The sequence below is a fragment of the Rhea pennata genome, chromosome 5 (assembly GCF_028389875.1).
Source record: "Rhea pennata isolate bPtePen1 chromosome 5, bPtePen1.pri, whole genome shotgun sequence".
NCBI classification, from domain to species: domain Eukaryota; kingdom Metazoa; phylum Chordata; class Aves; order Rheiformes; family Rheidae; genus Rhea; species Rhea pennata.
This window is the reverse complement of record NC_084667.1, coordinates 68,347,847-68,374,268: the sequence shown is the minus strand read 5'-3', so window position 1 is coordinate 68,374,268 and position 26,422 is coordinate 68,347,847. Positions and strand designations below refer to the sequence as shown.

The 26,422-nt window shown below is 44.6% G+C and overlaps 1 protein-coding gene across 2 annotated transcripts in view; it reads right to left on the bottom strand.

Moving 5' to 3' along the window:
* Positions 1–26,422, bottom strand: part of MDGA2 (MAM domain containing glycosylphosphatidylinositol anchor 2) — a 349,837-nt gene that overhangs the window by 89,566 nt on the left and 233,849 nt on the right. For both annotated transcript variants that reach the window (XR_009958631.1, XM_062577836.1), the window contains exons 7-8: positions 24,460–24,789; positions 12,669–12,962 (exon numbers count right to left, since the gene is read on the bottom strand). Coding sequence is in view for 1 of the 2 variants with exons in the window: in XM_062577836.1 (XP_062433820.1) it covers positions 12,669–12,962; positions 24,460–24,789 (624 nt within the window). In the remaining variant the exon portion in view is untranslated. The remainder of the gene's footprint in view (positions 1–12,668; positions 12,963–24,459; positions 24,790–26,422) is intronic.

Genomic DNA, 26,422 nt, shown 5'->3' with positions numbered 1-26,422 from the left:
ACCTACATATTTCAGCACACTCATGTCATGATCCAAGACCAAATCCTCATGGGTTAGATGGAGTGTCTCAAAGAGATGAGACGATTATTAGCAGTAAAAGGGTCTTAGTCTTGTGTAAATGAGAGTAGACAGGTAAACACATTATACTCCATAAGCCGCTGTCTGCTACCGGCTCCACGGGGTTCAGTAACACCAGGTGTAGGGAAGGGAATCACTGCAAAGGCACAGTCAATGAGCTTCCCAAGAACTTCTCATCTCATAACTGAGGTGACCTGCTCGGAGGGAGCATAGGCAAGAGATGATCAGACTGCTTTTGTTTCTGGCTCTACATCTTTATGTTTTTGAACAGCAAATTCAGTCTCGTTAAACTTATGTATGACAGCAAACTGGCCATCACAACAAAATTAATGAGATCAGAAATTAAGAAATCAAGTAACATTTTAAACAATCACAGGTCTGGTAATACTTGGTCTAATTTACATCCAAGGCAGAAGACTAGCTAAGATTCTAATTAATTTTTTTAAGGCAAATATTAATTCAACTTTTGACACAGAACCAAATTCCCTTCTGGTTTAAATGGGCAAAACATCAAAATCAATGGAGATGACTCTGTGTTCATCACTAGGAAATACAGCTCTTGTATCTTAAAAGCATGCACCACTGCAGCACGATGAAGCTTAAAATACCCATTCTAGGTTGATGATATTAAATTAAATAGGATGTTTTTTCCATTCAGGATTTGTATAGTTTTCTCCTTTTCAGACATAAATCTTCTGGTCCAAAGCACAAAAGTGAGTACAATTGTGGATGCACTAAATGACAGGCACACAAAAATCTTCAGGAACAAAAATAGAACCAGATAAATCCAGAACTTAAGAAGCCACTGGGGATACATGAGTTTATTATAAAGTAACTTTGTCTTCTCTCCCCTCTAATCCATTACAAACAGGACATAGCTGGTCTCCTAACAAAGCTGCAAACAGGAGCTGTAGAATGAAAAAACCTCACACCAGTGTGGCCTCATTCATGTGGAGCTTTGGTACTCAAAACAAGGCACCAGCATCCAAGATACTTGTGAATAAAATCAGTGGCCTTTCTTCTCAAAGGCCTGTAACAAGAGTAATTAGGAGAGGAAATCGGTTGGCTAATTGTTGCGTGGGTTGTAAGCGGTAACACGCCACTTGGCTGAAGAATTTCCAGCTCAGACAGTCACACGCTGAGGACTAAAATGAAGGAAAGCACAATTAATTGGGCACATCTCAGCCTGAACCTCACACGCAGGAAATACCAATGCTGCGAAGAGCCTAAAGAAACAGGATGGAGAGGAGCAAGGAGGGAGATGGTGGGAACTTCTTCGATTAGCATCTCCAGGAACCGGAAAGTCAAGTACTGATGATTTGATGGTTTAACAATCAGTGTCCGAGAAGTCACAAACTTGAGGCCTTCCAGGCGTTGTGAAAGACGACAGTGAATTTTAATCTGTATGTGATTTAAGAGAAAAGGCTAGGACTGCCTCGAGTCAGAAGTGATAAGTAAGACAGAGAAGACTTGTAAGTGAACTGACCTTGACTTCGCAATTAATGGCCTCCTTTGGGAGGCCAGTGTTGGAGAGATCTCTTCTCTGAGAGCCTGATTAGGCCAGCAGCCGTTCTGAGAAAGATTTCCAGAGAAAAACATTTGCAGGCAAGTTGTGTAGGGTAACAGTGGCAATCCTGTGCTGCTAAGGTAATTTCAACTGGACAACTTTGCAAGGGCAGGGTGTAACCTGGCTAATCACCTGCACCTGGAGAGTGAGAGGCCAGCCTAGGACCGCATGAAGGACATGAACAGAAGCACATGTGAACCTGATCCTCTGGCTGCTTTTGTTTTCCCGACAGTATTACGTAACACCAGCAGTTAATTAGAAAGACAGATTTATTTTTACGGAGTTTAAGAGCCACATCATACGGATAATATTTGATACAGAAGAGCCAAGGGCTTGAATGATTTTCTGAAAGGGCTGACCCTTCTCAGATGTCAAACATAATTCACACCAGTGGGAAGAACTCAGCTCAGAAAAATATAAAGTGTATGCATTTTCTCACACAGGAGGGCTGCAAACAAACATTAGCCCAAAAGAACCACCAAAACCTTTAGAGAAAACTAGTGGACAGCTGGGGAGGTTTGAGAAAACTATCCACTGACAAATACATTGACCTACCTTTAAAGCCAGGGTGAGGGGAGGAGGGCTGGAGAGTCACTGCCTAGATAACTTAATTTTAATTCCCAGAAACATTCTGAAACAAACAATCAAATAATTTGTAAGCACTTGAAAGGTAACATTGAGATGAGTAACTGTCACCAGAGATTTGTCAACAGCAAATCACATCAAAATAATCTAATTTCCTTTTCCAACAGTGAAAGAGACAGGCAGTTGGGGAAAAATAGCCTCAAATAGCATCTTGGCCTACGCCACCCATCTGATGTTTCCCACAACACTGTCATGAGCCAGCTTGAGAAGCATGACTCTGTGTGGGGGGAAACATAAGCACAGAGTGGCATGAAAATGGTCAGCCAGCCATGCTCACCGAGTCCTTGCCAACGGCGGCTGTAGTGCGGGACCTGGTCTTAACCAGCTTGGATACTCAGAAAAGGATAACGAAGTGCACAAAGAAAGCATGGAAGACTGATGGGTGGCTGGAAGTCTTGCAAAATAACCCCTGGATTTCCAGTAGATCACCAGCAGAGCTCGAATCAGTACTGTCCTGTTGCCAAGTCTCGGTCTGTGATGGAGGAACAGGGCTGCAGAGCAGAGAGTTGTGTTCTTCCTCTGCCTGGCAGCAGTAGACACAAAGAGACGTAGCTGTGTCCAGGCTTGGGAGCTGCATTTCAAGAAAGATGTGGACTAACTCAAGAGAGTATACATGAAAATAGAAAGAGGGATCACATCTAGAAACCACACCATATAAAAAAAAATCTATAGGAGATGGGTCCACTGAGTTTAGGGAAGCCTGAAGGTAGACATGAGAACAGGTTACGTAAGAAGCAACTGAAAGACGATAAAATGCTCTCCACATCCACTGCAGACTGGACAAAGGGCTTAAAGTATAACAAGAGAGATGTGAATTAGAGAGAACTGGAGGCTAGAGATGGAACAGATGATACATGGAGCCTGTGAGTTTCAGTTGCTGAAGAACTTTACCAGTTTTGGCAAACGTTTCTCAGGAATCAGGTGGGGCTGGTTTAGGATGGAGCACCTTCTCACCAGGGCACGAGAGCCAGCAACATCCCGCTATTGTCAGAAAGACCCACGTATATACACCCTGCAGAGAGTAGTCTTTTTCCTAATATTATCTTACAAAGTTGACTCCTTCCAATAAAGCAAGATGTTTGTTTTTCTGTATTCAGCGATATAGAGCTTAGCTTGAAAAGGATGATAAAAAAAATCTAATAATCTGTCTTTTCATTCCATCCCAAAAGATTTAAATAGTGATGATATATACAGTGCTAACCAGGACCTCAAGAGGAAAAACAACCATCCCTAGTTTCAGCCATCTCATTCCAAATAAGAGCAAGTCTTGCTCCTGCTTTTACCCTTCCTCAGGGAAGTCCTTCTTGCTGAAAACAAGGAAATGAGTTGTTATAAACAGAATAAAAAGGCGAAGCTGTGCAAATAATAAATATGAATGATAAAATAAACCTGAATAAGCTGCTATGCCTTGAGGGAAACAATAGATTAAAAGAGAACGGGAGAAAAATGGCTTTATTGATAAGAAAACATATCAATGAGCAGTATAGCTACACAGTACCCTGGAAAAGTGAGAAAATACATACCAATTGTGAATGATTAGGATGTTTTCAAGGGTCTGGTCTACCTAGAAATAGCAATTGCTCTAAAAAAAAAAAAAAAAAAAAAAAAGGCAGGATGAGTCTCCTCTTTGTTTACTCTCCTGAATTCTTCTTTACCAATCCAGTGATAAATGAAAGGCGTGAAATTTCCCTTTTGCTAGGCAGAAGGCTTCTGACCAGACGAAACAGAGCATGAGAAATCCCGGGGCTGGGAATACTCTATTGCCGACTTTCCCCACGGAAGGGAGTTGCCCGGCTTCGTAACGCTTTCAGCAGCCGGCAAGGCAACGGGAACCGAGCAGCGCGCACGCCCCTGGGCAGCAGCCAGAGGTCATCGGCCCCAAGCCGGGTGCAGAGGACCCGCGCGGCCGCGCAGCAGTGCCGCGCCGGGTTAGTGGCTGGTGCGCAACGGCACGAGCACCAAATCGCTGCGAAAAGATCCAGGACTCAGAGCCGCGGGAAGCGAGCCGGCCGTGGGGGCCCGCGGCACGAGCCAGCGGAGGTCCTCCAGGTGCTCCTCGTCTTACGGGCACCGCGCTAATGAAGCCGGTGTCCTCTGCACTTTGCACCAGAAAGGCTGATTACGGACCGGCATAATTGAGATCCAGCGCGGGGTGGGACGAAGGAGCCCGCTGACGTCGGCTCTGTCTCTGCAAGCAAAATGATCTGCAAAACTTCACATCAGCAGCAGTGGACAAAATGTCTGAATAATAATAATAACAATATTAATAAAATACCTGCCACGAGAGCATGCACAGAGAGCGGTAACCTTTCTTTAGATATGTGTATTACCTTAAAAACTCCGCTTTGGAAGGCTGCTGTAGTCACCAAGTCAAACACGCAAACGCTAGACAATTCCAGAGTACCATCATTTATAAACGATCATGTAACAAAAAACTGCGCTGTAACACGCCACCATTCACAGACAAAATCAGTTACAGGCGTGTGTCAATCCACATAATCCTAATCTTTCATTATTTCATTTTGCAACCATAGTGTTAGTTTAAAAAGTGTATTTTTTAATTATTAGAAAAAGTCTTCTCAGCAGCATGGGACAAAAAAAGGTAAATATATTTAACTTAGTATCTTCCTCATTTAAAACTACTAAAGGCAAAAATTTAGCTACATGGCCAGCCTAATTATTCTGATTTACCTTTCCATTAGTCAGTTTAACTTTTTTATGAATTGGCACTGGCCAAAGCACACATTTGGGCCTGAACATTGCCTCCACTTTTTACAGCAAAAACAAGAACACTACCGCAGAGTATCTTAAATTATTAAGAAAGTACCGGGGGGAGCGAGGGCATGGAGCTCAGAATGCAAAGCCAGGATAAAGCCTGAGGCGAGATTAAAGCAGAAATGCCCTTGGGCTGCTCTTCTCCTCCGTTGCTGGTCAGCAGCAAACATTTAGGGAAGACTGGAAAAATAGGACGAGCAGAGAGACACGTCCCTGAGACCCACCCAGCATCCCCCAGCCTGTGGATTAAAGGCTCCCGAGGCCGAGGTTGCACGTGCATCACCACCACGGTGTTTAATTGCTCCTGAGCTCCAGTCTTCCCAAACCAAATATGTCCCCAGACTTTATTTCCCAGGACTCACATTTCAGCTGGTGGCCCCAGGAGCACTCCCTGAACATCCCCAGCCTTTGGATTAACTCATTTCTCCCCTCTGCTTTGTGGAAAGCCCCAGGATCTCCACTAATCTCACCACTGCAGGGCTCGGGAGGAAGCTCCAGCTTCATTGCATCTTCATGGGCACTATGAAACCAGCACCCCTACATACTTCAAATATATACATGAAACATTCACATCTACTTCCATTTCTCTTCTCATTCTCATTTCTTAAACACAAAATACCCCCAAACTTAACTTTTTTTTCAGTAGCATTTTTGTTGTTTTGCTCCTCAGACAGTGACATAAACAGTTATGTCATATATCTTCTGTAGATCAATTCTCAAAAAGCAACTGGTATAAATAATTCAGTTTTTTCCAATAATACCAGTGTATAGCTTCAGGTTCTAGCTGCTCACTGCTGCACCATCTTTTGGAATTTCTGACAGGAAAAAAATACATCTCAGGAGGTTCTTTCTGTGACCACAGTTTTAAAACTAAATAAGAAAAAATTCAAATGATCTCATTCGCATTTACAATTTTCCATGTTGCCAATGTCTGCATATTCATTACCTCTACAGGTCACTAGACACACATTACTTTTGACCTTGCTAAATGTCAGAAAGCTCCCAGTATTTTGCTTTGCTGATCAAGCCGTCAATTATTTCCATATATTCTTCCTCCCTTGCTATGTTCAGATAAATTACATACAAAGTCATAATTGTTTATTCACCGTGCTGAAATTGTTCACCAGGATCTTTCTCTGAGGATTTTTGAGAAGATTTTTTGAACTGTTGTTTTAAGTAACAGCACTGAGAGATCATTATGGGAAATTCCCCATCTAGGAACCAAGGATCTGGAAATTACCCAGAGGTTGAACGCAAGGACAGTGGGTAACACTGTCAGGATTGCCTAAATATACATTGCCAAGGGCAAGGCTGAAGCCTTAAGCTCACAGAGGCAGTGTGTGGCTGTTAACTGTATCTGTCCCCTATCAGAAAAAAACCCTGGAAAATACAGGGAAAAAATTGCAACTGAAGGGTTCAGAGTTTCTCCAACACACATTCTCATTCCAGGATGGAGAAAGCAACTGCCATAAGCAAACTGATGTGATGAAGACAAATGGGACCAACATGTATTTTAATGTTGTCAAGGTCATTTAGTGATTTCCATACTCAAAAAAGGACAAGAAAAATGACACAGAAACATCAACATAGCATGGCTCCATCCTACCCCTCTTTTACCCTGCTTTCTGTCCCACCACAAATGGCCTAAATCCAAACCAACTCCAAAACCAAATGCTACATGTGGAGAATAAATACTGGCCAGCAACCTAAAAAGCAAGAGTTCAGAAAGCAATAAGGCAAACAGTCTGGGAAGGGATCAGGTTATGTAACAGCTGTCCTGAATATTAATCACGTTTTGCCTTCCAAATCTTCAACCATTATGCGAGGTACCTAGTATGAATATAAAATGGAAGATACTGATCTCCTTTATCATTTCAACCAGCTTAAAAGCTTGACTTCAATCGTTATTTAAAAACGAAGGCAACATTTCCCCCGTTCAGTTACTTTTCTCACCTGCAGGGATTCTCTGACAACACCTTTTAAAATACATTTTCATAGTTAAAATTTTATTAGCAGATCTGAAAATCTAAGGTTTGAATTCCCTGAGAGTTCTTGTTTGCAATCGTGATTCCAGTTCACGAAACAGTGGCTAACTCATCTGGCTCAACCAGCAAAACACCAAAACTCAAACCAGTGCAAAACACTTGCAAAGTAACGAGCTGCGTTGCAGCCCTTGGAAACACTCCTTTTTTTTGGGGGGGGGGGGTCCTAACTCGCTGCAAACACCACCGAAGCAGAGGGTTTGCTCCGCTGTGGCTCTCCTGCCGCGCTGCCCGTCCTGCCCATCCCTGCTCCTGGCAGGGCTTTCTCCATCCCAGGTCGAAGAAACTCCAACTCCGTAAGTCTCCTGGCAGTTCATCACAGTGATTAACCAACCCACCTGTGCTAAAGTTTCTCACGTCGCCCTTCCTGACTTTCCAAGTCTCCCGATGAGGTTTAAGCTCATTTTTTTCTTGTTCTGTTTTCAATGGGTGGAGAACACCTTATTCCTTTTTCCTTTCACAACAGTTTTTTATTTCACTACTAGTATAATATATAATATTGATGTAAAAATATTTCATTAGGCATATATTTAGACAGTCACAGATTAGATCTGGTAACATTTCTGAGTTGCCAAATTACCTATCCAAAACATAAAGGAACATTTTACCTCCGTCTTCTGCTGCAAATAATTGTCCAGAATCCAAACAGAGAGGACCCAGTTCTGGACTCTCTCATGATGACGTGAAACCAGAACAACTAATTTTTATGCCCCACTGATTCACTCCAGATTTGCAGTGATGCATCTGAGATCATAATTCAGCCTCATACTTCTTACTAATTAGCTCTGTTCTATTTCAGATATAATCCCAAAGGAATGCTCCAGTTCAGTATGATTTCATTAGCTGTTTATAATTTATTACAGAGCAAGAATGACATACATAAGCTTGAACTCAACCTGAAAGGAAAATTCAACGTATCACAATCCGTTCGCTTGTTCTGTCACTGGGTTACCGCAAAATATATTGGATGTTTTAAGAGGCTTTACAAGTACTTGGAGACCAACGCATTTGGAAAACAGTTTATATTATAAATAATATTTTATGTAGCACCAAAGTCAAATCACAGCATATAAAATGCGAGCCCAAGACGCAGCAACGTCTGTCGTGAAAAATGGTTCTGTCCTTACCGCCCTCGTCGCTTGCTAAGGTGCACGCTGTAAACCTTTGATTACATCGTACCTGCTGGCGTTTTTATCTGCCGAGCAGGAGTCAAAGCGGGGCGTTTAGGCTATTGCTGGGTTACAGCCTCTGTGCCAACAGCACGCTTTCGTTTATTGATTTTAGCTTTTATCAACCAAAATTTGCACAAGGGAAAGTGGCCAAGGGGCTCATCAAATCTACCAAGCATCAAGATCAGAGTCAGTAAACCCCATGGCTGGTGGTGAGCTCCAATACCCCCGTGAGAAAACAGCATGGGATAAGAAGACAAAGAACTGAAGGACACGAGACTTCTCGATCAAATCAGGTATTTCCTATCTTCCCATGGGACTCTCACCAGCAATCGGGGAGACGGCGACGAAGGAGGTCCCAGATAACGCCTGCTGGGTTACCCGACGAAAGGAGCACCGCCGCTGCTGCCCCGGGCCGCCGAGCGAGCGCTTCAGGACGCAGCGCCTGTCCCCGCGCCCCGAGCGGCCCGATCCCGAGTGCCTTTGCACCCATGCACCTGCCTAAGGCTGCTAAGAGCCTGCTTTCGTTTCTGGTTGCCCGGAAAATGATAGCTTTGCACTTTTCCGTTAGAATTTTATATTAGAATTTGATGGTAAATAGGTAACACTGAAAGTCTTTGCAGCTTGAACTGAAGGACGTGACCTACAGCATTAACTCCGCAACTAGATTCACACTGTGAAGCAGAAGAAGATAACACACTGCTTTGGTGAGGCAGAAAGTCCTCCCACAAACAGAAATTCTTCTTACACCCTAGAAAACAGTATTGCAGAGCCAGCTCAACATCTGCTCACACACCCGCATACCATATCAAAAGTGAAATCAATGAGTTATTACATAAATCAAAGTGTTTCATTAAATATCTATCACTGTTTATGACTTACAGAAGCGTCTAACGTAAATATTACAAAGTTACTCAAAGAAATGATTTTTATAACAACTAAAGAAATGCTATGCCGGTTACAAAACAACACCAAAGTCAATGGGAACACACATCCTCTTCTTCCATAAGAAAAATAATCAAAGCGTTACATAATACCCGCTTTGTCCATTTATCTTCAAATTGTCACTTGCTAGTATCTGAATAAAGTGAGCAGAAATCTGAACAAGGACAGATTAAAGAAAAAGCTCCTGTAAATACCCATTATATTCCTGCTTATTATAACCATTTTCAAGTCGTGTCTCTGATCTCTTTCAGAATAATGAACTGCTGCATACAATGCAGTACTTAAAATATCTATACCTACATCCACAGCTCTTTCCTTCAAGATTACAGTGGAATGATAGCAATCCAAGGAATCCACCCCCAACTACCTGATGCTTTCAGTCAACAACATCCATGGGAATTGGTAGGAGTTAACCCACTGGGTTTAGAGCCTAAGAAGGGTTTGTGGGAAGTCTACGCAACGTCCCAACACCCTCCAAGCCCCAGATTCAGCCATCTATCTCCAAAACATTTACCACTTAATTGTAGAAAAAAGCATCGTCTGTTTAAAAACATTGAAATGGGGATGGGAATAAATGATATGTTAGCTCATTGGATAAATGGAAGAGTTTCTATAACTTCCAGAGACTTGAAATTTAGTGTTCCAGGGTAAAGTATGGAGGACACCACAGATGTTCACTAGAGCAATATTAAGCGTGCTTCTGAGTGTTTGCCCTTCCAGTATCTCCTAGCTTCTGAGGACTTCATAAGGAAAAGCAAGGTTAAAATTTATTTTGTTGTCTAAAAATATGTGAAACAGGGCTCACTTGGGTTTGGAATGCTCCCAAGAAATAAGACAAGAAAATCTTAAAATTGATCTGTCAAAGAGGGAGAAGAAGGGAGGCAATGGGAACAGGACAACCTGCTTGTCCTTGTTCCTTATATCTGCTTGAGTGGATTTGCCTTCAGAGGATTCCTACTGGAGCTCTCACTTTCTATAGACCATCTTCCACAAGCATATTTGTGCACGAGCCAGATTACTTGAAGAATGCTCCCTCATCCACATATCATCACAAGCAACCACAACCAGGATGCGATTGGCAATTATGTTGGACTCTGCATGACAAATGGGAAAGATTATGTATTCTAACAAAAAGCGAATATAAACTAAATGGCTAAGATGGAAGATCCAAGTGGCTGGAGAACAACAACAAAAAAAAAACTTACAGTTCTCACAGTAAATCAGAAAAGGGAAAACAAGCCACTTTCTTCTTCCCTCCTTACTCACGAGAACCACTGCCACGCTGTTTGCATATTGGTTCTTGTTCGCAGTCTTACAGGGGACTTGGTGAACCTGCTGTTACTGAGTTTATTATTTGTTCTCCCCTCCGCCATCCAACACTGTCGCGGCCTGCAGCCACTGCCGAGGCCAAGCTCCAGCCGGAGTGCTCTGACAGTCTTGCACATTATCACCTTTCCCACCCATCGCTGCTGCTCTCCGAGGACCTGCAGACTTCAAACAAAGACAATTTCTACATGACACACTGCTGCTGCGCCACTGAAGTGCAAGAACCCGGCGTCCCAAAGAGCAGCGGGGTGCCAAGCGTCCCCAAAGCTTTCACAACCCGATTTTCTTCAATTTACAGCCGTAGGGAGGGCATTTGGTAATCTTTCCTCGTGTTTTTCGTGTCTGTGATGAACGGCAAGGCTGCGGTAGTCACAAACACCGCGTACCCGGGTCCCCGCGCACACATGTGACAAGCTGTGGTGACCGAAACCCTGCGGCGGGGCTGCGCTGCTCTCCTCTGCATCCTCCTCCGCTCCCGCTCGCTGCTCGTGCCGCCACGCGGCTCTGCCCCGGCGTATCCCTCTGCTCGGCAGCCTTGGGCGCCTACCCACGCAGCCTGCCTTTTGCCCCTGGGTCTTTTTCTAGCTACCTTTCCCTTAAATCTACCTTGCATAAACGACCTTTCCTGTGCAGCTAAAATTAAACACCTGTAATCATGACTGCTTGTTATAGGTGGGGAGAAACGGCGTGCCATTAGAAGTAGTCCCAGCAATAACAAGTGCAAGAGCAATCATCAGAATAACCATGACCCTAGCAATAGTGACACGAGTGAAAATTGGTCCATCAACGTTTTGTGGTTATTACAGCAAATAAAAACAGGACTCCACAGTGCTACCTCAACTCTGAGTTAAAGCAGACCTAGTCCTGCCCTTCTGCAGGCTAGTCCAGCCCATTTGTACCAGAGTTAGTCTGCCCTACCAGCCCAAGCGCCCCGCAGCCCGTTTAAAATCAGCAGAGGAGGAGACACCTCCACAGGGCAAGATGCAACCCACTGCCGGGATCTCTACAGAGGGAGCCAGCGACAAGGGACGAAGCCAGTTCCACCACGGATGAACCCTAACGGCTCTGGGAGATGACCGCACAAGAGGCTCCAGCTCACCTAAGGGCTGTCCTGCTAGCTTGGGGCTGCCCAGGAGCCTCCAGGCGTCGTCAACGCGCGTAACCGCTCACCTGGGACACACGCACGCGCTGCTAAAAAGCAGCGCCAGAGCCTTACTGCACGTCTTTGCTAATGAAAGACACCGCAAGCAGCTCTGATGAACGTGCTGCCACACCATGTAATCAAGTGCATAAATAATTTGTTATACAACACACCTCAAAAAAACCCAAACCAACTGATTATCAATAATAACTGTGTATATTGCAGTATCTCATCCCTGGAGGTCTCCAAAGAGGTCAGCTGGATTGAACACAGAATGCTTAAAAAGCAAATTGCCCACAACAAGCTGATTGGAGATCTGAAACTGCAATCAATGGTGCTGCATAAGTCACTTTTCTAAAAGTGAAAATAACTACTGCCACTCCAACAGGCACATCTGAGTCACCTCGTGAGCATCTTTATCAGCTGCACAACAAAGAATGGCTCCTTGTTCCCCCCAAGCCACAGCAAACCAGACTTCATTTTCCTATCACAACAGCTGAGCATTTCCAAAATAATTGACTTCCCCTTACTTTTCCCTTCCTATTCCTGAGGCTGACAGCTCCTTTTCAGAATCAGAACAGACCTCTTTATAGATCTGTACACAGATCAGCTAAGATGGAGCAGGTCCTGCTCTCATTTTTTTCATTTTGTTTACACAGTATCAACAAATGAGATCAGCATCAGATTCATATTTATAGAACTACGTCCTCCTACCTCCTGTACTTGTTCCCATGTCTAAAAATTTAGAGCCAGGCACTGCAAAAATAATGATTGCCTCATACTTTTTTAATGTAAATGGGGCTCCTATGTCATTTTTACTTCTATATTTACATTAAAATCATGAATTCAGGGAATTCAGAGAGCCAAAAAACACAGCATCAAAAACGTAACAACTGTAAGACTCTTGCTGCTGTGTATTTAGAAGGGAAACAAATCAACTTCTTTTTTCCGACAAAAAAAGGAAACCAGGTACTACTTACACTGTACAATGAGCTGCACCAAGGCTTCTCTGGGCTTCACGTTAAAACCATTGTACTGGCTGGTCTGGCACCTGTACGTTCCCGTCATCTCCCTGGACACATTCACGATCCTCAGGATCCCGTCGTAGCTCTCCGTCTGCATCGCTCCGTCCGGCATCGCGACCTCCTTGTCGGCTCGGGACCACAGGATGATAGGCTTGGGCTTCCCCGTCACCTGGCACTGCAGTTCGATCGTGTCTCCCTCCCGGGTGACCAGCGGCGACTTTTCCTGAGGAACAGTCAAATTGGGTGGCACTTCCCATTGCGAAGGAGAAAAAAGAGACAGTTCAATAATTAATGTTCCAGAAATGTCAAGTGGCTTTCTTGCTTGTTAGGTCATAATTATATATCAAGAAATAATTTATATCCACAGAGCAATGTACATGGATTACACGTATCACGAAACTATGCAATGCCGCTATATTTATGAGATAAAGTGCTCAGCTGCGTGAAGTGGTTAAAATAAGATTTAATAGCCGCAGCTATGAAACTTGCTTGCCTCGCTGTGAGCATCTGAAGCACTGATATGGTCCCCCATTGCACAGCAGCTCATTCGACCACTGGTCACGGCAAGCACTTTATTACCAGAAGTTATCGCTTTCCTTTTTATGTATATTTGGCACTAAAATCTTTTTTTATATATATATATATACATAACAGACTGGCTGTCAATTTTGTCAAGCTCACAAGAGCCATGCACCAAGGAAGAATGCCAATTCACAAATCAGCTCAAAATTCATAAACTGAAAGCAAAACGCAGTTAGCGTGTTTCTGCCACAGAAGGTCTACTAAAATGGTATTTTTTCATAGAAATGTAGGTGAATGGATCTGTAAGAAGCATGCAAACAACTGTTTCCAACAGGAGTTAGACAACCCCTTTAAGCAGGACTCCTGCAACTGGGCAGGCAGGGGGTGGTCACCACGCACGGTGCCCCATCGCTCCTGCTGCCTCGCAAGAGAGACACTGTGCAGCCGACACCGCGGGCTCTTCGCATCACCAGTCCCAGGCAGCCGGGAGAGCAATTTGTCCCCACCGAGGAGATGCCGCTGCACAAGGGCCTTGATCGGACCGGAACATTTGATAATTACAAAGCACCACAAGCTCCGCGGTCCCGACGGGAACACTTTCGCCACGTTCAGTTATTGCTCCCTCTCATCATACCCACATTGGCTTTACAGCCAATCTTTTTAACTTCTCCTTTAGCACAACGCAGACGCAAGCGCCACCTCCGAAGCTGTGGTCTCTAGGCCTTTGCTCCGCAAACGCTTGCTTCGCTGCAACACGGAGGGTGCAGACAGGGAACAGACCGATCTGCATTCACGCCAGTGCTCTACTCGGAGATCTGGTCAGCACGGATAGAGTGTGCCACATGCTAAACACTGCCTTCCCTCTAGTTGTTGCTGTGCCTTGGGTCTTCTGCCCTACATCACTTGGAGAGCCCCCGTTTTGTTTTAAAAACGATCTGCTTTAGCAGTATTACCATCCCGCGCTCTCCCACCTTGGACTAGGGTTACTTCATCTTGAAGTTACTAGTAGATTTTCACGAGTTTTTTTTTTTTTTTTTTTTTTTTTTTTTTAATCTTTGCCAGGAATATGAATATTGCGTATATGCTTTGGTGAGCTGCAGCGCAGGTTGCCTGGTCGTGTGTGTCTGCTTATCTCCGTGCTTTTCATGCCACTTCTTCAGAGATAAACCTTCCTGCTCCACCCAGTGCAGACACAGCCTGTCCTTAGAAATTGGTTTCTAGAGGTGGAGGAGCCAGGCACGGGCATTCTGAGGTGCTGCCTGCCGGGACAGAGGCTACGGGGACAGACCTGAGGCTCCAGGTCCCACCGGCAGTAAGTGATGCACTTTGCAGTCAGAGAAGGAGGATTCGATCTCAGAAGTGATGCTGTTGTGCCTCTCCTGCAATGTGCTGCCTTTGCCACAAGGAAAAGAGGTTGGAAGTGGAGGAGAGGCCTTGCAGAGGAAAGACCGAAAGGAAAGCTTTCCAAAGTGGGGGAAGCTGCTCCTCAGGGGTAAGAGGGAGGTGCAGGTGTGGGAGCTGTCAGTGGCATCAGTCATTGCTGGTTATGTGGCCCAAGCACCCTGCAGCAGACACCCATCAGCCGCCTGGAAGCGTTGTCTCACCTGCTTTGGCCAGTTCTGCCTTAGTCCTGGGGGACTTTCCGAAGAATAGCACATAGGTTTGGTGTGAATGGAGGAAGGGAGGGGAAGGACCCTGGCTTTTGACAAAATCCCACCTTTTTCCCAAAACTACACATCTCCTCTGCAATACTTCCAGAGCAGCTCTTCTACTGGCCATGCCTCTTGAAGGCAAAAGAAATGTTTCATGATCAGCCTCATAAATCAATCAACAAGTCCAGTAAGGCTGCTTACAGCTAGATTCTACAAAAAGGGCAGAGGAAAGGAGAACAAGTGTTTTAAAGAATATACATCTATGAGGCATTTATCCAGCCCTTCACCTGCTCCTCAGAAGGACCCTGGCATGAGCCAGCACAACATGCCACAAGTGCCACTTGATGCAAGATCACACTCCTACTTGAGGAAACAAGCATGACCAGCACTTGAAATGGGGATACGATACAAATAAATTGAGGTGAGGATGGCTAGTTTTCTCCAGATACTGACAATGTTCTCTGACTTAAGAAATTCCTTCACTAAGCTTGCCACAGTCACCTAGCAGGAGTAAATGGATGAGGTCCATTGAGCACACCCATGAGGTGGAACTACAGAGGAAGGAGGGCAGAGATTACAGAATCACAGAATGGTTGAGGTTGGAAGGGACCTCTTGAGACCATCTAATCCATTCCCCTGCTCAAGTACGGTCACGTAGCACATGTTGCCCAGGAAGATGCATCTGTGGAACCGAGGACTCAGGAAAACTTGAGACAGCTAGACTGCGTGGAAAGGCACCAGACATGAGCTCTAAAAGTGCAAGAACACCAAAGCTAACAACGTGATCTCACAGTTAGAAGCAGGTTAAATTCAGAAATTAGGATACTCAGAGCAAACTGTGATTCATATGAGGAAGAACCTTGGAAAAACTAGGTGCTGATTCCCACGGTCATATGTAGCTTTGAGAGGAAAGACATAGGGCTTTGAAAAACAGATGCATGCAACTACAGTCCTCTGCAACTGTGAGCAGGTCACTTACCCGCCATATCACTCTGTTTCCTTTCTGAAAAATAGAGATAGCAGTACCACCAAAACTACACACTGCCGAGATAAGTACCACAGACCACAGTCTGCAGGCAGAATGATAAGATAGGTCGTATCAGTATCTGAGATGGAAAGATACCTTAAAATAACCCGACTCATCTTCTCCTGTGGCATTTTGCAACACAACCAATATCTGTCATGTTGCAAGCCAACCTATACATTATTAGGGCTTATCACATTTATTAATATTCTTGTTAATGGAATAAGGAAAAGGAAAAAAAAAAAAAAAGAAGGAGAGAGAGCAAGCGATAGAATTTGAGAAAATATCCATTTGATCTTTCTTCCCTGATGATGACCTAAGACACAGGGAGAGGCTCGCACCATGGAGCAATGCCAGGGCAGCCAGGCTTACTGCAGAAGAGGGTCCAGTGAGTAGGCGTGCACGAGCAGGGGTGCGAGAGCTGGGTGCTGCTACCTGCGCGGGCAGGGTGCTGGCAGCCATCCCCGCCTCGCACTCCCGGCAGGTGCTGCTGCGGCACAAGCGGAGCCTCGGAGGGACTCGGCCGTCCTGGGCGAGGCAGCAGCATGTCTCCTGCGGCACCAGCAACAGAGCCCGCCGCAAATAAAGGTCAAGTCTGTTAGCGCTTGTACAGAATAATAAATTAGCTATAACCTATATCTGAAACAACAAGCATTAGCTTATTCATGCAGCAAATGGCTTAAAAAAATGTTAATGCTCTTAGCATCAAAATCTGTTTTCTAAAGCATGGGGTTATCATTTGAAAAACAAAACCTCAGTTACACTCAGAAGTAGGTTCTACTTTAAAAATACATACTATTATGATTCGGACTTGGCAGAGGCGTACACACAGCAGGGCTAGCGTTGACGTATGTCCACCTCTGGGTCTTAAATAAACTGGTCTGAGAAAACTGTTGCTTCTTAAAGCCCCCGACTCCCCAGCAGTCCCTGACTTGCAGACGGTCAGATGGCAAGAAGGCATCCCTGACGACTGTTTCTGAAGCTGTTTCCTAAGCAGACATGCCTGTCTGCTGCTGGAGACAGGAAATCAGGCTAAGCAAACAGGCAGTCTGATAATGTTATTACACAGGACCCCGATCTAGCCATCATTGCATCCATAGGAGAACATGGGAAGAGAGAGAGGGGGGGAAGAGAGAGAGAGAGGGAAGAGAGAAAAGGGGGCCAAAACACATGAGCCTAACCCATTAATTCACTGTATATTCTAGGTAGACATGATCTAGTCACCAGTTTTTCCTTATGAATAACCTTTGAAATCCTCAGAAGGCAGAGTTACTGTCCCCGTTTTAAAAGCTCAGATAGCTCAATTAGTCTGCTTGTGTTTACAAGCGATAACAGCAGAAGCAAGTAAAAAAACAGGTCAAAATCTCAGATTTATGCCTTAATCCTAACTCTATCCTTCCTTTTTAGATTAGTTCCTGAAAAGATTGCACTTACTTATCTTCTGTTTCTAGAGGTATATTAAGCATTTCCATTATCATGTCTTCAACGCAGTGAGCAGTAAAGGAACATCCATGCTAGTTTTAAACACGATGTTTGAATACTGAAAGTACTTTACTTACTGCAGAACTCGGTGTGGACTAATGAACTCTGCTTCTCACCAGAGAAAGCCATGAAAAGGTTTGAGGAGGTCTGTGAAAAGCTGCGAGCAGAGCACGAATGGGAGCAGAGCACGAATGGGAGCATAGCATGGTGCATGTTGCTTCTAACCTTAACTTCAGGTATCACATAAGCATGCATCATTATGGCATGAACCTGGATACCTCTATGTGCACTACTTAGAAATCATTCAAGTAGGCAGAAGGCAACCAGTGTGAGATGGTCAAAGAGACCTTGGAAATGGTGACCAAAAGGTCAAGGTAGGTATGGAGAAGGACAGCTGGATTCTGCAGAGATTGGGGATCACAGATAGCAAAGATGAAGTTGGGGTTACTGGCATTTCTGTGTTTTATCAGCTGCTTTAAAAAGGCAGAAAGGGAGACCATGATGGCCCTGAGCCAACAACTGTGCAATCTAAGCAGCAACAGGGAAGGTGTATGCTGAGGGGAGGATGGATGCAACCGTTTCAGCAGAGTGATCAGAGCGCTTAAAATGATCTAATGTAATAACTAGTAATTATAGGATAAAGTTAAGCAAAAGAACGTTTGAGCTGCATATCAAGAAATAATGCATACTGGAGATTACTCAGAGAGAATCTCCCAGTAGTAGTGTTGGAAGCCACACGCTTCAAGGAATTTTAAACCACCCCAGACACTGAATACTGAAGAATCAACATGAGATAGAGATGAAGTTTTTGGGGTATCTTCCCTCTCTGATATTTATGAAGATCTGAATCTCTAAAATTAAGCATCCCCTGCCAGATACATGGGTCTCAATCGCTGTTCATGATTCATAGACCTTATGTGATGGAGCAGCTTTGTAAGACAGGTAGCCAGAAAGACTTGAGCTCTGGCAGCTACTTTCGTAGGAAGCCAAGATGGTATACAAAATGTATTTGAGCAAGATTATTTAGTCAATGTACTTCTTTTAAAAGAAATATTTGGGAAAATGAGGAAGTGTGTGCTGAAAGGCACTCTAGAGCTGAGAAAGGAAAAGATCCCAAGAGAAACTGCTGATCTAGCCAGAAAAGCAACTGATCACAAGAAATGGTAAATTTCTACTTTAGCCTTTCATCGCCATAAATCAGCACCTGGTTATTCATACGGAGTGTAAATCAAGAGACCTGTAAGGATGCTCTTTTTCACTGGGACAGTTGCTCAGGCAGTGTCCTGCATGCATGCAAAGGAGAAAAGAAAGCACCACAGCCAAAGTTTTCTTGGGTACAAACCACTTCTAATTGCAGGTAAAGATGTGAACAGTAATCACAGGTTACACGGTGAGGTTTTCACAAGAAATCTGTTTAGACAGTAGAATAATTTCCAAATTAGTACTTAGCTCAAAGTATTTCTTATACCTTAAAACACCACCCAACTCTGTAGTTAAGTTCTGAAGCGGCACAAATTTTAAACCTAGAACATACACAGTCAGCAGCAAATTAGCCAAATTAGTTTTCAGTGCTCTCTCCGGAGTCGTGCCGAGGAGCTCCACGAGCCACACGCAACGACGAGCTGATCTCTGCTGCTCTCAGGAGGAGAGAGAGTAAAGAGCTCCTGCGTGCGCGGCTCCCCGAAAACGGAGCTGCAGCGAACGGCCGCGTCTCGGAGAAGGCGAACGCCCAGGAGGAGCCCAGGGCTGCGGAGGCAGCGGGCTGCCAGGCCCGGGGAGCCTGCCGGGACCGCGCTCGCCCCCTCCCTGCCGGCGCACGGGGCCAAACAGCTCGGCTAACCGACCTCAGCTGCGCTCCGGTACGGGACAGTGGCTCCCAGAGACAGAATTAAAAAGAAAAATCTCTGCACATTAAGTACTAAAATAGAACTATAAAAGACAAGCTTTTTAGAGAAATCCAGCATTTATCTGTCCTTCTGTTCTCCTATTCCTTTCAAAGATAAACTCACAGATAACAGCTCGCAGAAATAGTCAATTTAGTGCCGTAACGAAATGTCTGTCTATTTTCTTGTAATACCTTATAATTTCTCAAGGCTGTCTGTAAATGATCACTCTGGACAATGCATAAGGTTTACAAATATCTTAATTAAACCACTAATTATCTCACAGAAAGCATTCTTCTTTTCATTATGCAAAGAGACAGCACTGTGATTTTAACAAACATTTAGAGCTAAAGCAAAGATCTCTTTTATGTATCATCAAAGGAAGAACAAGATAACCAGAGGACACACACTTCATAAACAGATCAAGGGCCCATGCTCTAACACATCAGCCTGGACTTTCAATTAATTCATTATTTAATAGGTAGCTGATGCATTTAAGACAGAAGCTCTCCCACCGTACGGTAGGGAGGATGCATGACCTAATATACATTCGTTCTTTAGGAACACCTCTCCTTTCCAGTTTCTACGAGCGTATTTTACTGCTTTTTGTTTCTGTTTTAACCTCTCTTGCCCTCAGAGTCCCCTCCACACGCACACATATGGGAGAGTCATCCGGCCTTTCCACAACGTTTGCCCAGGGTTGGTTTCTGGACAACAGGGCTTTTACAGGGCAAAGTTGCAGTATCTCAGTCTTCACTTCCACTGTTCGCTGACCTACTTTACTGAGATACGGCGGGGGGGGGGGGTGCCAGGGGATTGCTTCAGGTCTATTTACAAAAGCTACTCGAGACATAAATCTATGCCTTTCCTGATAAGAGCACAAAACGTCAAGGGAAAAACATTCCTGCTAAACCAGTTGAATGTGAAGCATGCCAAAGGCTGGCACGTTCCCTCGGACCCTTGACTACCCGCTCCCGGCCCGCCGGCCGCGAGCACACGCGGTGGAGAAGACCTGCCTCTCCCTCCCTCCCGACCAAGTGACGCAGCCTTTGCTGCCTCGTTTTGCAGCCCCAGGAGGAACCCTGCAGATGCAAGGAAAAGAGTTTTCTCCCCGAAATCAGCTAACAGACACACAGTGAGGTATTTAGCATAGCAGTACAAGTCCTGACATTTGGAAAATGTGTTTGTGCCTAGGCCTTATGTTCATAATTACCACCGCGGTAATGAATCTTGATGAATCAGTAATGACCTTCAAATGGATACCGAAACTATTTCAGCTTCCACTTCATCTGGTACTGAAGTCATACCCAAAGTCATACAAATAGGTAGAATTTCTTTGAAGAGGCTAAGCAAAGCTGATCCCAAATGCTGAGTTTTCTCCTCGCTTTCTGTTTTACTTGAGTGTCACGGGACAGTGAATTTAAGAGCTCACATAATTCATCACTGCCTGCAGAAACCGCAAAAAGCGTAGAGGTACGGCCATCTACCGGATGCTACCCATAAATCCCATCAATTTCCCAAATGATTCCCAGCAAGTAAGGGTAATATAGTGGTTACTTTTTGCCAGACGGGAAATGCATGAGCGCATAACACGTCACTGTCCATTGCACCCCAGCAAGAAGGTAATGTCACGCTCGCGTGCGACCGCTATCCATCATGCCAAACTCTGCATGTCCCACAGGATGAACCTCGCTGCTACTCAGCTCTTTAGCTGTTTGTAAGGTGTGTGTTAATATGTTTGGAGTATATGTTTTTTTTCAGCTAAAACCTCAGAGATGGGCTATTCCTGAGTGTGAACATGCTGGTCAGCATTTCTACCACTGACGTCTTCCTAGGCTAAGTGAGGATGGAAGGGACCTTAGGGAGTTTCTGGGCCAACCTGTGCTCCAGGCAGGGCCAGCTCTGATGTCAGGTTGCTCTAGTGTTATCCAGGCTGGCTCCAAAAACTCCAAGGATGGAGACCCCACAATGCCTCTGAGCAACCTGGCTTTTCCCTCATGGGGAAAAGTTCCTCCTTATCTGCTGTCTGAAACTCTCCTTTCAGCTTATGCTGGTTTTCTCTCATCTTCTCTCATCCCACGTGTTTCTGCGAAGAGCCTGGCATTGTCCCCTTGATGACTCCTGTGCATCCTCCAGGGGACATCTGCTGCCAGGTCCCTCTTAAGCTGCCTTTTCTCCAGGTCAGACGAGCCCCATACATCCGTCTCACCTCACAGGGCTCCAGCCCCAACCATCATGGCGACCTCTGCTGAACTGGCCCCAGTTTGTTGAAGTCTTCCCTGTAGTGGGACCCAAAGCTGGTCCATTACCTCCTTTCCAGCCAGGATGCTCTGCAGCTCCCATGCCACTGGTTGTCAGCAAGGACACCCAGCACCCTTCTGCAGAGCTGCTCCCTGGCCAGACAGTCGCAGCCTGTAATGCCACAAGTGAAAAGCCCCCACAAATCATCTCCCTGTGCTCCTTGCATTGCTCTAGTGTAGTATTTCGGAAATTAATTAAAAGTCTGCAAAGCTTTGCAACATCAATACACATTTTTGCAGATACCAAACAGTAAAAATAAATACTTCTGATTGATACTTATCAGAAAATTTAGCAAAAAGAAGGAAACTATCCAAAGCCTCTGAACGATGAGACAAATTAAAAACAAATAGTAAATAATAAAATAACTAACTAAATTAAATACAATGCCCACTTTCCTCCTGTCTTTCAAGGTTTATGTTACACATATAAGGATGCATAATGTTTCAGTGTGACACATGCAGCAAAGACAACTGCAGAAAAGCTGTCTGCATGTTCACTTATGCCCACACAGGATCCGACTTTGTACCGATGACCACAACTCTTTGCACCCAATGGTCCAGCCAATTTTCCACACACTTTACATTCCACCTCTCTCCAAACCATACTCAATCAATTTGGCTCCAAGGATACTACCAAAGACTGTGTTGAAGGCTTTACTAAAGTAGTAAATATGTAAACAGCATTCATTTCTCTTCCCTTGTCTTTTCATCATTGGAGGCAACCATATCGGTCAGGCACAATTTGCTTTCAGTAAATCCACGCTGGCTGTCTCCAGTCACCCGCTGGTCATTCATGTGGATGGACATGGCTTCTACAAGAACATGCTCCATGATCTCCCCCTCCCCTTTTCTTTTTTCTTTGAAGATAGCCAAAAAAATATTTTTCCAGTTCTTTCTGGATCTCCTTAGATCATTGTGACCTTTGAAAGGCAATGGCCCAGCCTTGTAGTAATGCTGGTCAGCTCCCCTGGCACCCTTAGATGCCTCCTATCTAGTCTCATGGATCTACATAGGTCCATTTTGCTGAAATGGTCCCTACCTCAACCACTGGGAAGTTAGTAACAGCACAAAGTGACCCAGCTTCACTTCCCAGGCTCCCAGCTGAACCAAAGGTCAATCCAGTCTTATCTCCCCATCACACACAATACTCCTGATGAAACACTTGCAGTGGGCAAGGGCTCCAGAAACACACATCAGAGGGAATGCAGAGCTCGAGGGAGATCTGTGAGAGGACACTCCTGCAGCGGAAGATTCGCTGCAGGAGCTCAGGCGCCGGTATCTGAAGGTCCACCTCTCAGCCTGCATGCACACAAGTTTTATGTTTACTTAGAGACTTGGCTACTGGGAACGAAATAGGCAGCATCTAAATTAAACATGTGCACCACAGTTTTGACCTGCATTTATTTATCACCTCAAATGACCACAGCCAATCATGCCCTTGAAGAAGCTGCATGTGCAAAACACGCATAAACCATCTGCCACCGCAGCAGAAGCAGAGGAAATCAGGGCAGCCTTCAAGACAGACCAAACCAGGACAGTTCAAAAAAGTACAAAGCATCTATGTGAATGAGTCTGGTAAAAAGGGGCAGAAGATGTCTATTGAATATTTTTTCTGTACTATAAAAATGTTTTCCTAGGCTTGTTCTGTGTTGTCTTATCTAAATTACATGCACTGAATACCTCACCAGTGAACAGCAAGCACCATCTGAGGAACACCTCAGCACTTCATATAAAAGACAGGCTGGATAACAGCTGTAATACTGACAACACAGGCCAGTGTTCTGAAAACACAAATGTGTTTTTGTTGTAGAAACAACCAATAATCCTTTTTTATTTTTTGGTTGTAACTAGTTGTAGCAGGAAAAAAAAACGCATTCAAAAATATTTTCTTGTTTATTTTACATATATATATGTGTGTGTGTGTGTGTAATAAGTTTTAGCAGGGCACAGTTGAAGGGAAACTGATTTTTTTTAAGGTAAGAGAAAAAAGATCATTGATTTTTCTTTGACATACAGGCATTGTTTTGAACACAAAACAAAAATGCAATTTTATAAAAAACAAATATTGGATAACAGATGCAAAATGCCTTCTGTTGAAAGACATGCTTTTATACAAATCTATGGGCTTCCACTGTGCTAAGATTACAGTAAAAACATGGATTGCCTCAGCTATTAAAATCAGCTACTGGAAGGAAAAGTCTAAGAAATCTATTGGTTATAAACCAGCTATTAGCAAAGAGATAAAGAAAAGCAGGCAATTACTACTGCGTTACGTACTCCTATTCCATAGCCACAACAAGACACTTATTATCAGTCAAAGTAATAGGTACTATTTTACTTCATCAAAGAGCAACATTTCTGTCATTGATCTGAAAACATACATAAGAGAAATTTAAGATATTGTGCCTGTTGAGAATAGCATAAATCACTGACACACAATGTGTCCTCTTAGAAAGGAGCTCCTTCCTCCGTCCTTCATACCTGCTGCTCAGTGAAAGCCGTGGGATGGATCCTGTTGGATTAACGTAACATCATCTTATGTCTCCTTGTAAATTCCCATGAACTACTTATTCATGGCTCTTGATGCCAAAGTCCTTTTTTTTTTTTTTTTTTTTTTTTAAGGTCTAGCAGCTTTTCTGAGAATAGAAGTGGGCCTATCTGGCTTAACTGGCCTCCTTTGGAACACAGCATCATGTGCCATTTATTCAGGATTTTGCCCTTTTACCAGGTGAACTCAGACCTAGGCCCTGCTGGGCCATCCCCATGCTTGCCCGCATGGTCCCACGGTTTTTTGCATACACAGCTCTCCTTTTCTCATGAGTCAAGGAAAGCCATAGCTTGGCTACAAAGAAGTAAAGCTGGTATTAAAGGAAGCCTCCTTACCTGTGCTGCTGGAGATGTTAACATCAATGCTGATATCAGATATCCCACCTCCCTTCAGAGACGCAACACACGTGTATGTCCCAAAGTCAGTGAATTTCAAATCAATGATGTCCAGGTTTGTGGTGCCAGGGGAAACATCAGGGTCGGTCTGTGTGATGACCATCCTTTCGGAGCTTCGCAAGGGACGTCCGTTTTTAAACCAACTGAACGTAAGCTCTTCAGAGGGGACGGCTTCCACCTGGCAGGAGATTTTCACCTCACGCCCAATCTGTATGTTGTCATCTTTGTGATATGGGTCAGGAGTGATCCAAAAGCGACCTTTTTTTAAGGCTGAAATATGCAAAGAAACCCAAGTTTAGTCTAATAAGGCACCAATTTTCATCTTTAAATCCTGACTTTGCAAAGACTAATGTGCATGCTTCACTTTATCTCTATAAATAACGCTGAGGAAGTCACTGAGACTTTCCATGTCTCACTTTGCACATGGGTTAATTTCTTGCTGAACCAGATCTTAATCAAACATCACCACGTAGCATACATTGCTGAAGTACATGTCACTTCTACAACGCAAAGTAGGAACAGTCACAGTATTTAAATTAGGCCGAGCTGCTGACAGCTGAAGAATAACCAAAATAATCTGTGAATCTGCAGTGTTTGTGGTCCCTTTCTTGCGGTATTTACAAGCCCTTCCTTACCTGCCAGGCTGTCAGAGCATTCAGAGAAGAGAAAACAAGATATCAATCAAACATCACTACTACAACCAGCAGCAGCATCCCCAGTCTATCTGCAAACAAACCCAGCCACACACCCTAGCTCTGCACCAGCTGGGTACAGGTAAGTGCGTGCCCCAGGCCACAGCCTGCCCCAGCCACAGGCATCCTGCTCCCCCCGGGCAGCAGGGCACCTGCCCCACCACGGTGGCCACCCAGCAGCAGATGGCTTTCTCCGGGTGACCGGTAGCCCGGCAGCGGCCCCGCAGCTGGGGCGTTTCTCGGTGCCCAGGCCGTGCTGGGGGTGCAGCGCTCCGCCGGGACGTCCCGTGTAACCACGCACCTGGGAAAGACCCGCGTCCTTCCCTAACATCCCCCGTCATGCCGCTCTACGTGGGCAGCCCGGTACCACCGTTGGCTTCCCTGGGGACAGGGAAACGGGGCACATTCGCAGCATCTGGTCTCGGGTATTTACACGCTTTGGGGCAACGCAGCGTGACACCGTTAACGAACGGCAAAGGCTACGGGCTCGCCCCACCGCCGCAGCTCAGGAGCTCCCCGAACAAAACGGCTCTTCGGGGCTGACAAAAGCCATGCTGACTTAGGATTTTCACAACTTCGTAGCTAACAAGAAGAGTCAATGCTTAAAAATAATTGGGTATTTTTATTTCAGTATGGGAAAGAAGTATAACACCTGACTCCTTGTAGGCATCCACTCACCCATGGCCTGGAAAAGCTTCTTTTGGTGAGCTCCTTTTATGTAGAGAAAAGGAAAATTATTACTTCTGTTGTGACAACCAGGTAAGGCATGAAAAGCTTTTTTCTGGGTGCTGTTATTTGGCAACCCTTGTACTTGAATATTCAAGAGCCCAAGTGGTTGATCAGTTCTTAAGAACATATTTGTGGATCTCAAAAATTTTTCAAGATTAAATTTGCACTAAAATATACTTCTCTTTATTAGGCATCCCTCCCTCCCCTTTAAAAGCTGCAGTCAGATCCTCAGCAAGCAGAACTGATATCTGCTTTAATGCAAGAGAAGGAATCTGCACTGCGTATAGTGTCATAGTAGATAACTTTGAAACACAAACTGGACCTTTTGGCAGAATTTGGCAGCGTTTGTGCCTACGGTTTGTTGGTTTGGTTTTATTTAGGCCAAGTGTTAGATGCTAGGCAGGACTGTCCACTGTCCAGATCTGCTGCAGCAGTCTAATCACCAAAATACCGCAGCAGAACACATACCGGAGCTGCGTATT